Raw genomic sequence first — 13960 nt, 5'->3', positions numbered from 1 at the left:
ATTCAAATAGGCAATACTCTCCTCACATCCCTCTGACATTCACTGCACGCTGAGAGGAAAACCGGGCTCCAACTTGCTGCGGAGCGCATATCAACGTAGAATCTAGCACAAACTTACTTCACCACCTCCATCGGAGGCAAAGTTTGTAAAACTGAATTGTGGGTGTGGTGAGGGGTGTATTTATAGGCATTTTGAGGTTTGGGAAACTTTGCCCCTCCTGGTAGGAATGTATATCCCATACGTCACTAGCTCATGGACTCTTGCTAATTACATGAAAGAAAAGCTTAGCTGCCTTCTTTTTAAATAAAGATAACAAGAGAACGAAGAAAAATTGATAATAGGAGTAAATTACAAAGTTGCTTGAAATTGCATGCTCTATCTGAATCACAAAAGATAAAATGTGGGTTCAGTGTCCCTTTAATAACAAAAGTAGTTTTATTGCATAACCACATACAACAAACCTATTTTCCAGTGATCATATGCTTGTTGAATGCTTAAACATTAAGTGCAGTAAATAAGGTTTTATTTTATTAAAATCAGTGGCGGCTTTTAGGTTACTGATGCTTGCTTTGAGGGTTCCATTGCATCCCAGCACGTCACCGCACCTAAAGGCATTCCTTAAAGAAACATTCTGAATTTGGGCCACGTTGGATCATGATACTTGTAGTTTCAGGGAGATTGCATTTCATTTGCGGGCATCAGGGAGCCACTATTAGAATGAGGGAGACTCCCTGAACTTCAGGGAGAGTTGGGATGTCTGCATACACTCACACACACAACATGAACACATGCACAAACTCACACACAAGACACACAGACATGCATACACACACAACACGCACAAACACACATGCACACACTGACACACAAGACACACTCATATCACACACGACACGCACACAAGACACACACATGCACACTCACACATGCACACAATCACAAGACACGCACACTCACAAATAAGACACGCACACACAAAACACACACACATGTGCACACACACTTGACACACACATGCACAAACTCACACACAAGACACGCACACACACTTGACACGCAAACATACAAAAATTCACACACAAGACACGCACACATGCACACACAAACACACAGCAAACATACATACACACAAAACACTCACATGCACACTCACATGAACATGCACACAGTGCAGCCCTTTTGATAGATTGCCCGTCACTGGTTGCAAGCTATTGGTTGCATTAAATACATCTGCAGTGCTATTAAATAGACACAATAGTGTAAAAATACAAGCATTTCCTTTTTAAACATTCCTTTATTTTACTATGTATCTAATTCCTTCAAAATGTGCACTACTTCTGCAGATGAGGATATGCCCGGATACACGTGTATGCCTGCTCCTGATTGGCTTATTGTCTAAATCCTCAGATGGAGTGGCTTAGCACCAGAACTTTGATTATATATTTAACCACTTTGGAGAGATTAAAGACATAATAAAATAAAGCAAATTGTTTAAAAATAAAATGCTCTAACATTTTCACACTAGACTGTCCCTTTAAGCTCAGCATACAACACTGCAGTGTGTGAAAAATCACTCAGGACATAATTGTATTATAAACAATTATTAGCCATTCTACTTATAGGAAAAAAAATACTATTTTATTAGGTTTGCTCAATTCAGCACAGTGATATTAGGTGAGAGTGTGAAGCCCTGATTTCTATGACTCTGTACAAAGCAACAGAATAGCAAACAGCCAACTGTTCATTTGTATATGTTATCATGTAGCAGAGCACCTCCTAGTGGACTGTCTGTGTAGTGCCAGCAAATGATTCTGATCTGCAGAATGTCTCTTTATTTTGTCTGCTGATCTCTAATGAGATATCATTGTAATACTTTTGTCATTGACATCTGATGGCAGCTCAGGTGTAGCAGCTTCTCATGAATCCAATAAAAATGTGTCACAACAAACAATGAATTAATTTCTCAAGAGAACTGTGCATAATACATCATGTGACCTGTCATGGAGGGGGAGAAATAACAGACATCCCAGAGATTGTGGTCTTATGGCGCCACCTTGTGGCATTTGTGGAATTTGAAAGTATATTATTAATTTATTTGTAATTTAATCACTAGGTTGCAATGGCAAACCTATGGAACATGCCCAGTTGGTGCCAATTACAAATTTGCTGGCAGTCCATATCTGGATTACCACCTTAGTTTCATTGTCTGCTTAAGAAATCATTTTTCTTATGAATCAATGCTATATAGAAGAATCCAGCGTTAAGGAATTTGCAGCGCTATACAAATAAATAATAATAATAATTTAATATTTGTTGATATATTATGGATTTAAAATTAGTCCTTTAAAATTAAAAAACAGTACTTTTTTTAATAAGATTATCACCAGTTTAGGGGCACACTGTCAGAAAGGTTCACCACCCCTGGTTGTAGTCTTCTATGGGTACCAAGGAGATAAAGATTTCTTCAACATCCAATAGTTTATATTATGTACAACTATATAATGCTATATATAAATATTTACATGCATATTCCATTTATTGCAGCAGGTCTATGTACAAGATCAGAGATGCGATGGATCATTAAAGGGAATGTAAAGTCAAAATTAACCTTTTATGATTCTGATAACACATACATTTTCTCTGTATCCTTTGTTGAATAGTAATCCTAGGTAAGCTCAGGGGGGGGGGGGTGCTTGTATCCTGTACTCTAAGGCAGGCCTACCTAGGTTTTTATGTCTCTTTAAATTGACATGATACCCAAATGTTGAGGCACTTGAAAATGATGCAGCATAGCTGTGAGAAGCTGACTAGAAAATATCACCTGAACATCTCTATGTAAAAAAGGAAGATATTTTACCTCAAAATGACCTAACTGTTTCACACCCCATTGTAAAGAGACTTCAAGCAGCCAATCAGGATGCTAGTCCCAGGGATTGTGCATCTGGCATGTGCAGGCACAGTCATGTTATTTTCCTATTTAATTTAAGGAAAATTACTATGAATACTATGAAATCTCACAATTTTTCAGTTAATTCTCACGAGATCACAGCAAAGCAAAGCATGACCTCAGCACTGCTGATGCTGATTGGCTTTTTTTGTTGTTGTTTTTTATCTTGCAGCTGGACAGCAGCTAAAGCATAACTGTTTACAGAGCACTTACCCTGGTGAGCTGAAGAAACTGAGGTAAAACATCTTCCCTTTTTACATTAAGATGTTGAGCTGATATTTTCATGTTTACAGTTATGCTGCATCACTTTCAAGTGATTTAGCATATGGTATTATGTCCCTTTAAAACATCTGCATGACATACAATATACAGCGTTTTTCATGATGCGAGGTGCAAGGAGTTACAGTGTGTGGTCAAGATAGGTGAATAAAAGTGATTATAAACTGTTAATACTTTCATCACAATGAGACAATCATATACAGCACATCAGGTAAAATCTGGAGCAGAATATACAGGATGTAAAATCAATTAAAACTGAGAAAACACCTAGTCACTAAGTTTTACATGAAATAACAAATAAAATATTGAGCTTAACAGAGTCCAGAACTGATAATACTATTAGGGCTTTTAAAAAAAAAAAAAAAAAAAACAGACATAGGTGGTTGTCTTAGGGTGTCCCTATGGGTGATAGAGGACACCGAATTGTACTGCTGCGGGTCAAAGAAAGAAAGTAGTTTCGCTTTTGTTTTGTTTATAAAGTGTCTTGTTTTTTAACGTCCCTGACTCCCTGTGGTTTTCCAAAATAGCTCATGTGAGATGGGAGAGGGAGACTGGTGCCTTTCTGCTTAGAAAATACACGAATGGTTAAGGTTTCAAGGATTTTGTGTAGTGCTGGTAATCTTTGTTCTTTGCTTATAAATAAAACATGATATAGATAGTTCATTTAACACATCTCTCAACATTTTATCAAGAAGCAGTGACTGTACCATCACTTAATGCAATATTATGTTTGTAGGAAAATCTTTATAGACACAAAAACAAATAGATGATAATTGGCACCAGTCAAAGTTTTGTGTAATCTAAACCTTATTTCATGATCTAATCTGGAAATTGTTCAAATCTGGAGCACAAGGCTGGATTGGTCTACCAGGAAATTTCCCGGTGGGCCGCAGCAGATGAGGCTGGCCAGATACAGTTTAAGTGGGTGGTGCAGCTGCTGAGGTTATGTCACTGTATCACCACTATTCTCTTCTGAGCTAAATGTATTAAGGTTACAACATATTTCCTTCTAAGTGTTATTTGCTAGACCATGTACCATTGTAGTAGCCCTCTTTTGAATGGTTTCTACTGTCTAGTCAAGTGGCGTTGAGTGTCTTCTCCAGATCACACTATGGATAATCATTTTCGTGAAAGGGAGTCAAATTAAATTGGGTTTTAGGTACCTATACAGCAACATTCTGACTTTTTTTTTCATTAGAAACTAATTTAATTTAATTACAGAAAAAGACGGAGTATAGCAGTAATCTTCTTGAGAAAAATGGTGCTGGTCTTCAAATTTTTACAGGACTGCTTTTTATCTCCAGTCCAGCCCTGCTGAAGCAGACAATGGCCCTTTAAAAAATGTCTAAGTGTCACTATGCCTAATGTCTAATACCTTCCTTTGAAGTGAATAAAGTCCTTGATGCACACAGTAGCGCATAGCTATACATATAGTCTAGGGGCATCTGGTGTTTTAACCAAACTGTGCAGCTCTGCAATTACAGCTGGAAAGGGTTAACTTTTGTTGGCCTGTTCTCTGGACTGTTTTACACGTGTAGCCTTCATTTTGGATTTGCAAGATCTTCAATGGCTTTCCTCATCTGTAACAACAAATATTACAGGTTACAGTGTGATCTCATCTCTGTCTGGTAAAGAAACATTAAACTCAAAAGTGAATTCCCTTTAAAAATGTTTAATTATGTGCAATAAAACAACTTTTTAACTCTGTTTATGTTTATCCAATTGCTGTAATGTAACTGCCCCCACAAAGAATTGAGTAGATTCTGGAAGATAACTGGATCAATCATCAGGCGATCCTGTGTATGACCTCTGAATTGTTATATGGCACAGCCCAATAAATACAAATTGTAGCAAGTCTCCAGTTTCAGGGACTTCTTTTTATGGACATTGATTCTGGACGATACACAGGCATGGACTGGCCATAGGGTATACTGGGCATTTGCCCGGGGGGGCGGGGCCAGTTGTGGGTTGAGGCCTGTTGCTTAAGCCCTGCCCAGTTACCAGCTTTATTAGTTGTGCAGGATGCAGGGCCCACTCTGCCTCTCACTGCCTGGCTGTGTCTGTGAACCAGGTCAGTGCCGGTAACATTGCACTCAGGTGCCTGCTGAGCAACTGAGACTACACAGACTGATAATAAAGGGTTATTCTTTATTTAAATGTGAACTTGAATAGTGCCCGCTTTTGCTTTTTTATATTTTTATGTTTACTTCTTTACTATTTAATGACAACCAGTTTACAAAATACAGTGATTTTGTTTTAGAACTTTAAATGTTTTTGTAAACGAAATAGTACATTATATTTGACTGTTTTGGAGTATGGTTAAATAACAAAAGGTGGGGAGTTGTGGGCTGCTCTTCCTGTAATGTAGGATGAAGAAGAGGACTCTGTAGTACCATATATGTAATGTGTATCATATATTGGCCATCAGATGCCAATGTCTTCTTCAAGTATAGCTGTGCAATAGGAGGGTACTGTACCTCTTTCCTGGTGACACGTCCTACAATCTTCCCGAAATTTGTAACAAAGACATACTGGAGATTCAGCAATTCAAAGAGGTGATGGGCCTACGGCAGAGAAACAAAGATATAACACTCAAATATTACTATGCAGGATGATGGTGCAATAACTAGTGCATACCTCATGCAGGGAAGTCCATGAAGACAGCTGGAAAGTAACCGGCTGAATATTAAATCCATCACTAAGGGTCTCTCCTGATCTGGTCTTAGGTAAAAAAATGAGTTTATTAAAATGTGTAAAAAACATTATTACAAAGCTGAGCAAAGGCACCAAACTGCAAATCTCACCTTATTTATTGCACTGTTTGGACTCTCCTGAGATTCATGTGTCTCCAGGAAAGTCACCAGCTCTGATCTCTTCACTGTCCCCACCAATATCTGTGACTCTGTGAATCAGGAAGAGGACACAGACATGAGCTGGGGAGCAGATTCATTCAGAAGGCAAACGTGTCCATTATTTACTAGTAAATAGGTGTTTCATAAACACAGTCCAATATGCACAAGTCGGCCATCATTCTAATCTCTATATTAATAATAAGTCTCACTAACTTTAATTAATACACAGAGAAAATATAAATTGCCCCATATATAGCCCTTGAGAACCATATGTGCAGTTCACAATCATAGCTCACATCCTCCTATGGTCTGAGAAACAAAGAGTGGGGAACAGCAATCAAACAGTCAGGCACAGGAGCAAGGAGTCAGCCACCCCCTCCGTATCAATAAGTCTTGAAAAAGGTACTCCAGCCATAGCAGATATTATAAATTGACCTTTATTGTACCATGGTCCACAAAGTAACAACGTTTCAGACCCTCATTAGGTCCTTAGTCATGGCTACCTGAGTATACAAAGAGACTACCTTTATACATGTACACAGGTGCAAATCAAAAATTACCCATTAATTAAACTATGGCGCCATCTAGTGTGAATAATTTTTATATCACTTACAAAGATAGTGCTTCTGTTCTTAAAATGGCGGTGTAAATAATGGGTAATAGAGATGATACAAAATATACAATTAAAAAATATACATATAGTCACTATGCATACAATGAGTAGCAGCATTGCAAAATCAAATACTGCCTTAATCCATACAGAGTATTAAACACAGAGCTAAACCACAGGTAAAGCAAGGTAAGATAATCATGTGGCATAATATGTAAGTACATCTTATAAATGTATTTCTACATAAAATCTATACAAACATCATAACCAATTTTATAGAATTTTATAATCAGTAAGCAAGGAGATATTTATCTGAAGAGTGACCAGTCCTTATTTAGGCCCCTTGGTTTCAAGGTTTGCAGCTTGTTAATCCAATGCTTTTCCCTAACTTTGAGGAGATATACTCTATCACCCCCCCCCCCCTTGCTGGGGGTATCTACCCTCTAAAAAATCTGAAAGCCTAAGTGGCTAATGTTATGTCCTGCTTCAATAAAGTGTGATGAGACTTGAGCATCCTTATTATTGCATCTTATGTTAGATTTGTGTTGTGTGATGCACACTCTAAAGGACTCGCCAATATAATTAAGCCCACACGGACATTTACAGGGAGTGCAGAATTATTAGGCAAATGAGTATTTTGACCACATCATCCTCTTTATGCATGTTGTCTTACTCCAAGCTGTATAGGCTCGAAAGCCTACTACCAATTAAGCATATTAGGTGATGTGCATCTCTGTAATGAGAAGGGGTGTGGTCTAATGACATCAACACGCTATATCAGGTGTGCATAATTATTAGGCAACTTCCTTTCCTTTGGCAAAATGGATCAAAAGAAGGACTTGACAGGCTCAGAAAAGTCAAAAATAGTGAGATATCTTGCAGAGGGATGCAGCACTCTTAAAATTGCAAAGCTTCTGAAGCGTGATCATCGAACAATCAAGCGTTTCATTCAAAATAGTCAACAGGGTCGCAAGAAGTGTGTGGAAAAACCAAGGCGCAAAATAACTGCCCATGAACTGAGAAAAGTCAAGCGTGCAGCTGCCAAGATGCCACTTGCCACCAGTTTGGCAATATTTCAGAGCTGCAACATCACTGGAGTGCCCAAAAGCACAAGGTGTGCAATACTCAGAGACATGGCCAAGGTAAGAAAGGCTGAAAGACGACCACCACTGAACAAGACACACAAGCTGAAATTTCAAGACTGGGCCAAGAAATATCTCAAGACTGATTTTTCTAAGGTTTTATGGACTGATGAAATGAGAGTGAGTCTTGATGGGCCAGATGGATGGGCCCGTGGCTGGATTGGTAAAGGGCAGAGAGCTCCAGTCCGACTCAGACGCCAGCAAGGTGGAGGTGGAGTACTGGTTTGGGCTGGTATCATCAAAGATGAGCTTGTGGGGCCTTTTCGGGTTGAGGATGGAGTCAAGCTCAACTCCCAGTCCTACTGCCAGTTTCTGGAAGACACCTTCTTCAAGCAGTGGTACAGGAAGAAGTCTGCATCCTTCAAGAAAAACATGATTTTCATGCAGGACAATGCTCTATCACACGCGTCCAAGTACTCCACAGCGTGGCTGGCAAGAAAGGGTATAAAAGAAGAAAATCTAATGACATGGCCTCCTTGTTCACCTGATCTGAACCCCATTGAGAACCTGTGGTCCATCATCAAATGTGAGATTTACAAGGAGGGAAAACAGTACACCTCTCTGAACAGTGTCTGGGAGGCTGTGGTTGCTGCTGCACGCAATGTTGATGGTGAACAGATCAAAACACTGACAGAATCCATGGATGGCAGGCTTTTGAGTGTCCTTGCAAAGAAAGGTGGCTATATTGGTCACTGATTTGTTTTTGTTTTGTTTTTGAATGTCAGAAATGTATATTTGTGAATGTTGAGATGTTATATTGGTTTCACTGGTAAAAATAAATAATTGAAATGGGTAAATATTTGTTTTTTGTTAAGTTGCCTAATAATTATGCACAGTAATAGTCACCTGCACACACAGATATCCCCCTAAAATAGCTATAACTAAAAACAAACTAAAAACTACTTCCAAAACTATTCAGCTTTGATATTAATGAGTTTTTTGGGTTCATTGAGAACATGGTTGTTGTTCAATAATAAAATTAATCCTCAAAAATACAACTTGCCTAATAATTCTGCACTCCCTGTAATGAGATATATTATAAATGTGGATCTACATGTTAAATAATGTCTGATCCTATATTTTGTACCTTGTGTGGGGTGATAGATGAATTCTCCCTTTATCATGGAGTTGCAGTTACTGCAATTTAAACATGGATAACAACCTGCTGACCTGGACCTATAGTCTTCTGCATATTAATTTTCTCACTACCTATGTCAGCTCGGACTAAATAGTCCTTAATATTGTTCCATTTATACGCTGACATTGGGGGATTATCAAAGGCTCTAACCAGTGGATTCAGATCTTTCAGAATATGCCATTGTCTTTTGAGGATACGGCTAATCTTATTGCTCATATGGTTGTATTTGCTTATAAAGATTAACCTTTCTTCTTTATTTGCCTTTCTCTGTTCCACTACCTTTTGGGACATAACCTCCTGTTTCTGTTTATCTATTAAGTAATTTGGATAGCCCCTTTTTTTAAACTTATTAGCCATTTCTAACAATCTTTTATTACATTGTTTAGGATCACAGACTATGCTTTTTACTCGTGTAAACTGACTTTTAGGCAATGCTTTAAAGACATTTGGTGAGTGATGACTATCATACCCCAAAAGGCTATTCTTGTCTGTTGGCTTAAGAAGGCCATTTTCTTTGTAGATTACTGTATCCAAATAAATCACAAAGGTTTCACTACCTGTCAGAGTAAATTTTAATCCTAAAACAGATCTATTTAAATCATCAACAAATGCTAAAAGGCTCTCCATGTCGCCCCTCCACACATCAAATATATCATCTATGTACCTCCATCAGGAGGCACCATAGAGCATGAACAGCTTGTGAGGATACACAAAATGCTCCTGACAGCTGCCCATGAAAATATTGGCGTATGTAGGGGCGACATTGGAGCTCCTAGCAGTGCCCTGTTTTTGCCGATAAAAAGTGTCTGACACAGTAGCCCAACTCTCCACTCACAGTGATGGACGCTCCCTTCACCTGATCTTCAGACATCAATGCACTTTCTCACACCTAACATAGAATGTATATAATAATTTTCAACAGAAAATCCCCATTAAAGTCTATGGGAAGTTTTGTAGTTAAATAATAAGATAAACTTCTCTAAAGGATTGTGACTAACCCCTAATTCTCCCTTTGCCCCTTCTGACCATCACCCTCACACACGCAGGATGGCACTACTCCCAACCATCCTTAAGAACTCTGCTCCTTCTGACATCTCTGCCCCTGTGTCCAGAAACCCTCCCACAAGTGGAAGAAATACTGGCCCTGCAGACCCTGCAATGCTGGGGGCCCGCAGGTAAGAGGGGCCCACAACTTGTCCAGTTTTTCAGGGCCAGTGGATCACTGCAGGGCTGCATCATCTGCAGGGGACCATTGGCAATTAACAGAGGGAGGCCACACAGCGGCCTGTGTGCACATAGCATCTTTCAAGGCTGCTCCGATACAGGCCAGGAAGCCAGGAGTGGGGGCCATAGAACGATCTGTGCGCAAAGTGCATGTTTAAAGGCGGATCAGCTGCAGACCAGACAGGGGGGGCTTAGAACAGCAATTGCTGGGGGCATAGAAAATAAATGTTACGCCCCTGTCTCCCACCCTTCCCCTTCACTCTGACAGAGACTGTCTCCTCACATTCTCCAGAACTTCTCCAGATTAGTCCCAGTCTTGTGGAACTCTCTGCTCACTTAACTGCTTTGAAAATTGTAAACATTCCATAAAAACTCTACTGATCAGGGACCCATACAACCTTCGCTATTTCTTACCCCAGTTCCTCTCTTTCCTTCATCAGTTCACCTTACACCCCCTTAGCACGTAAGCTCACAATCCCAGCTGTCCTGTAAAATCCCCTTACATGAACTCACAGTCAGGGCTTTCAACCCATTCATGGTCTATTATTGCCTCTTGTAAATGTTGTATATTTCACCTATGTGAACAGAATCCTGTTTCCCATACTATGCACACAGATAACTTCCATGCATGAGATACAATGTAACCGGAGGTCTCATCACCTTTATTGTCCACCACTGGGTATTCAGATTCTTCAGAAGAGGTAATGACCTCAAGAACATCTTCAAAGTTGGAATCCCTGGCCAGAACCATGATATCTTTAGTCATAAATTCCTCAGTATTTACCTTGTAGGAGCTGATGGAAGAAATCACAAAAAATAGATAGATTAACTACAGTGTAACAAATAATACAGCAATGGTATCTAACAATGAATGCACTATTTTGAAAATCTTTTCAAGATTGTAGTTGCACTAAACAGTATACACATTGACTATCCCTAATGTAATAATAGCCTCCATCCTCTACATCGTGGACAGGAGATTACCAGGCACTTTCCTGCAGCTGGAAACTCAGGTAAAGGTTAGGAATTTGTGCTAGAATTACTTATAGTTTGCCCCTCTGGTAGCATTATCATATGTGACATTCCTGTGACAACAAGTTTACAGTGGGCACAATCTGGACATGGTGATGTTGCATCATTAAATGTTACTGAAATGTCAGCTATCACTCATATTTATTGGGAGATTGTAGTATATCTACATCATATAATGTATTTTGCATAGTAGAAACTGAAGACAGATACCCCAAAACATAAAGGGGTCAATTTATTAATGTGCGAGCGGACATGATACGCTACGTACGCTCTCTGGCATTTATCATTGCACTAGCAGTTCTGGTGAACTGCTGGTGCAATGCCGCCCCCTGCAGATTCACGGCCAATCAGCCGCTAGCAAGGGGTGTCAATCAACCAGTCCGTATTCGATCAGGTTGATTTCTGTCCGCTGCCTCAAAACAGGCGGACAGGTTATGGAGCAGCGGTCTTTAGACCGCTGCTTCATAACTTCTGTTACTGGCGAGCCTGAAGTGGTAGTTAGATTTATGCATAGAAACACAGACAGAAAGATAATTAGATATGTTAATTACCAGATATGCAGATGTAGTCATGCAGAGAAAAAGAATCAGATAATGAGCAGATCAATTGATAGAAAAGCAGAAGGTTGGACAGATTCATAGTCCTCTTTTGATGTCAAAGGGATTCTCAAATTCAGAAGAACTGAACAGTATCAGAGAGATCCGTATAGAGTAGAGATAGACAAACCAACTCCCCACTAAAATATAGCACCAATTCTGAATCTAGAAAGATCAGGTAGATATAGAATGAGATGTTTATTGATAATTCTCATTATTCAAATCAAGTAACAGCACATGGTATAAAGTTATTACTGGGGGATACTGCCAGTTTTTTTACCATTAATACAAAAAGCAGTAGATTTATGTGAAATCAATGTGTTCATTAAAATTAATTAGTTCTGGTTTAGACATAGTTGTCTTATTGTTTGGTTAAATATTGACATCCTATCGTTCCAATCATTCTGGTTATAACTGGAAAAATGCATAGAATAACCCTAAACATAAAGCTAAAATAATTAAAGTATTTTTTTGCTGTATCGAAAAATGGCCATTTATAAAATGTATTATATTTTTTTCCGTTTTAACATTTAATGAAAATGAACTATTTTATCATGTTTAAATAGTGATTTTTCATATGCATGATAGAACATTTTTTAATGTAATGTCTTCAAAAATATGGTGTAGCTAAGAGGCCAAAACATTTACTTTATATGTCGACTGCGGATACGTGGCAGGTATGGAAGTTTCTTCACAATGATTGTGCCATCATAAAAGGATGGCTGGAATTTCTGTGAAATGGCATTAGCAACCAAAACAGCCAAAATGACAGGGAGGATATGAGCAATCTGACCCGTTGCCTCAAACGCAAGCAACGCCGTGGAGAGAGAATGCGTCACAGCGCCAGAATACGCAGCTGCTCCTGTATAAGGAAGGGAGAGAGAAGAAATTGTTGGGAAAAAATACAATTATAATTTACATCACTGTAATTTTTCATTTGTAGAGACCCATTTAATGTGCTATATTTTTTCAGGGTCAGGGAAAGGGTACTTTAAATAATAATAAAAAATAATCATTTGGAAAAATGATGACCCTCACGAGTACAACCATTTATTTTAGATATTTAACATTGCATTGAAGTCACAATTTTAAACTCTGGGACATGATATTTTGGATGAATTGTACATAGTGATAATTATTATTGTCAAACATCTAAATATACATTACCTGGTTTTAGACTATACACATTTTTTTTTAACTTAAAGGGTGTATTATTCCATCGTTAAATAATTTGCATGTCCAAGCACATTAAATAAATTGATTAGATATTAAATAAATACGTTAAAAAAGGTATTTATACAAGGGGGCGATCTATGCTCAAAAAGTCCCACAATCATAGATATTAATATTTACCTGCCAGTGCGTAGCCTCCAACAATAATAGGATTAATAACGCCATTGGAGGTGATGCCTTCTGGGAAGATATAGGCTACAGTTTCACCAAACAGTCGCCCAATAGTGGCACCTGCAGAGAGGAATAGGGCGATAAGAGTTGATGTGGGGAGCTCAAAGGAGATAGAGATCATCAGAAAGGCAGGGCCAGGACAGGAAGTCAATGAAAACTAAAGAAAATATCTGCTTGAGAGCCCATAAATTAAATGACCAACGCTACATAATATGAACACTTAAAAAGGGACATGAAACCCAAATTTGATCTTTTATTACTCAGCTAGAGAAGCCGTTTTAAACAACTTTCTAATTTGCATCTATTACCAAAATGTATTTGTTATCTTGGTATCTGTTATTGAAAAGTGGGGATGTAAGGCTCAGGAGTATGCATGTGTCTTGAGCGCTATATGCCCATACAATTACAAGAAAATATTTTTATGCAAATAATATTTATTTTATTGTGTTCACTTCTGAATGGAAGTTAAAGTGGAATTTGAAGTGCAAATAATTAAATACTATTATTTTAGTGAGGAAGTTTAACATGTACTTATATACTGTACACCATGTAAACACATGTGTTATTTCTGTACATGCTCCAAGTGACAGTGATGTTATGTGTCACCAACACTAAAAGCATGTGCACAAGGATAAGTGCACGCAGAAGCCAGAAGCACTGTATTGGCTATAGGCCACATGCACATTAAGAGGCCTGTTTACCAAATGTCTGTCGGACTTGATCCGACAGTGTGGAT

At 38.6% G+C, this 13960-nt stretch overlaps 1 protein-coding gene across 1 annotated transcript in view; it reads right to left on the bottom strand.

Annotated features, from left to right (window-relative positions):
* Positions 1 to 2290: 2290 nt before the first annotated feature.
* The window catches only part of LOC128638345 (chloride channel protein ClC-Kb-like), a 41753-nt gene continuing 30083 nt past the window's right edge, over positions 2291 to 13960 (bottom strand). Inside the window, exons 14-20 of the mRNA XM_053690252.1 lie at positions 13174 to 13284; positions 12469 to 12682; positions 10853 to 10986; positions 6031 to 6128; positions 5864 to 5947; positions 5704 to 5790; positions 2291 to 4806 (exon numbers count right to left, since the gene is read on the bottom strand). Coding sequence (XP_053546227.1) covers positions 4768 to 4806; positions 5704 to 5790; positions 5864 to 5947; positions 6031 to 6128; positions 10853 to 10986; positions 12469 to 12682; positions 13174 to 13284 — 767 coding nt within the window. The 3' untranslated portion in view covers positions 2291 to 4767. The remainder of the gene's footprint in view (positions 4807 to 5703; positions 5791 to 5863; positions 5948 to 6030; positions 6129 to 10852; positions 10987 to 12468; positions 12683 to 13173; positions 13285 to 13960) is intronic.

The sequence above is a fragment of the Bombina bombina genome, chromosome 8, assembly GCF_027579735.1.
Source record: "Bombina bombina isolate aBomBom1 chromosome 8, aBomBom1.pri, whole genome shotgun sequence".
Classification (NCBI taxonomy): domain Eukaryota; kingdom Metazoa; phylum Chordata; class Amphibia; order Anura; family Bombinatoridae; genus Bombina; species Bombina bombina.
This window is presented reverse-complemented; position numbering and strand designations above follow the sequence as displayed.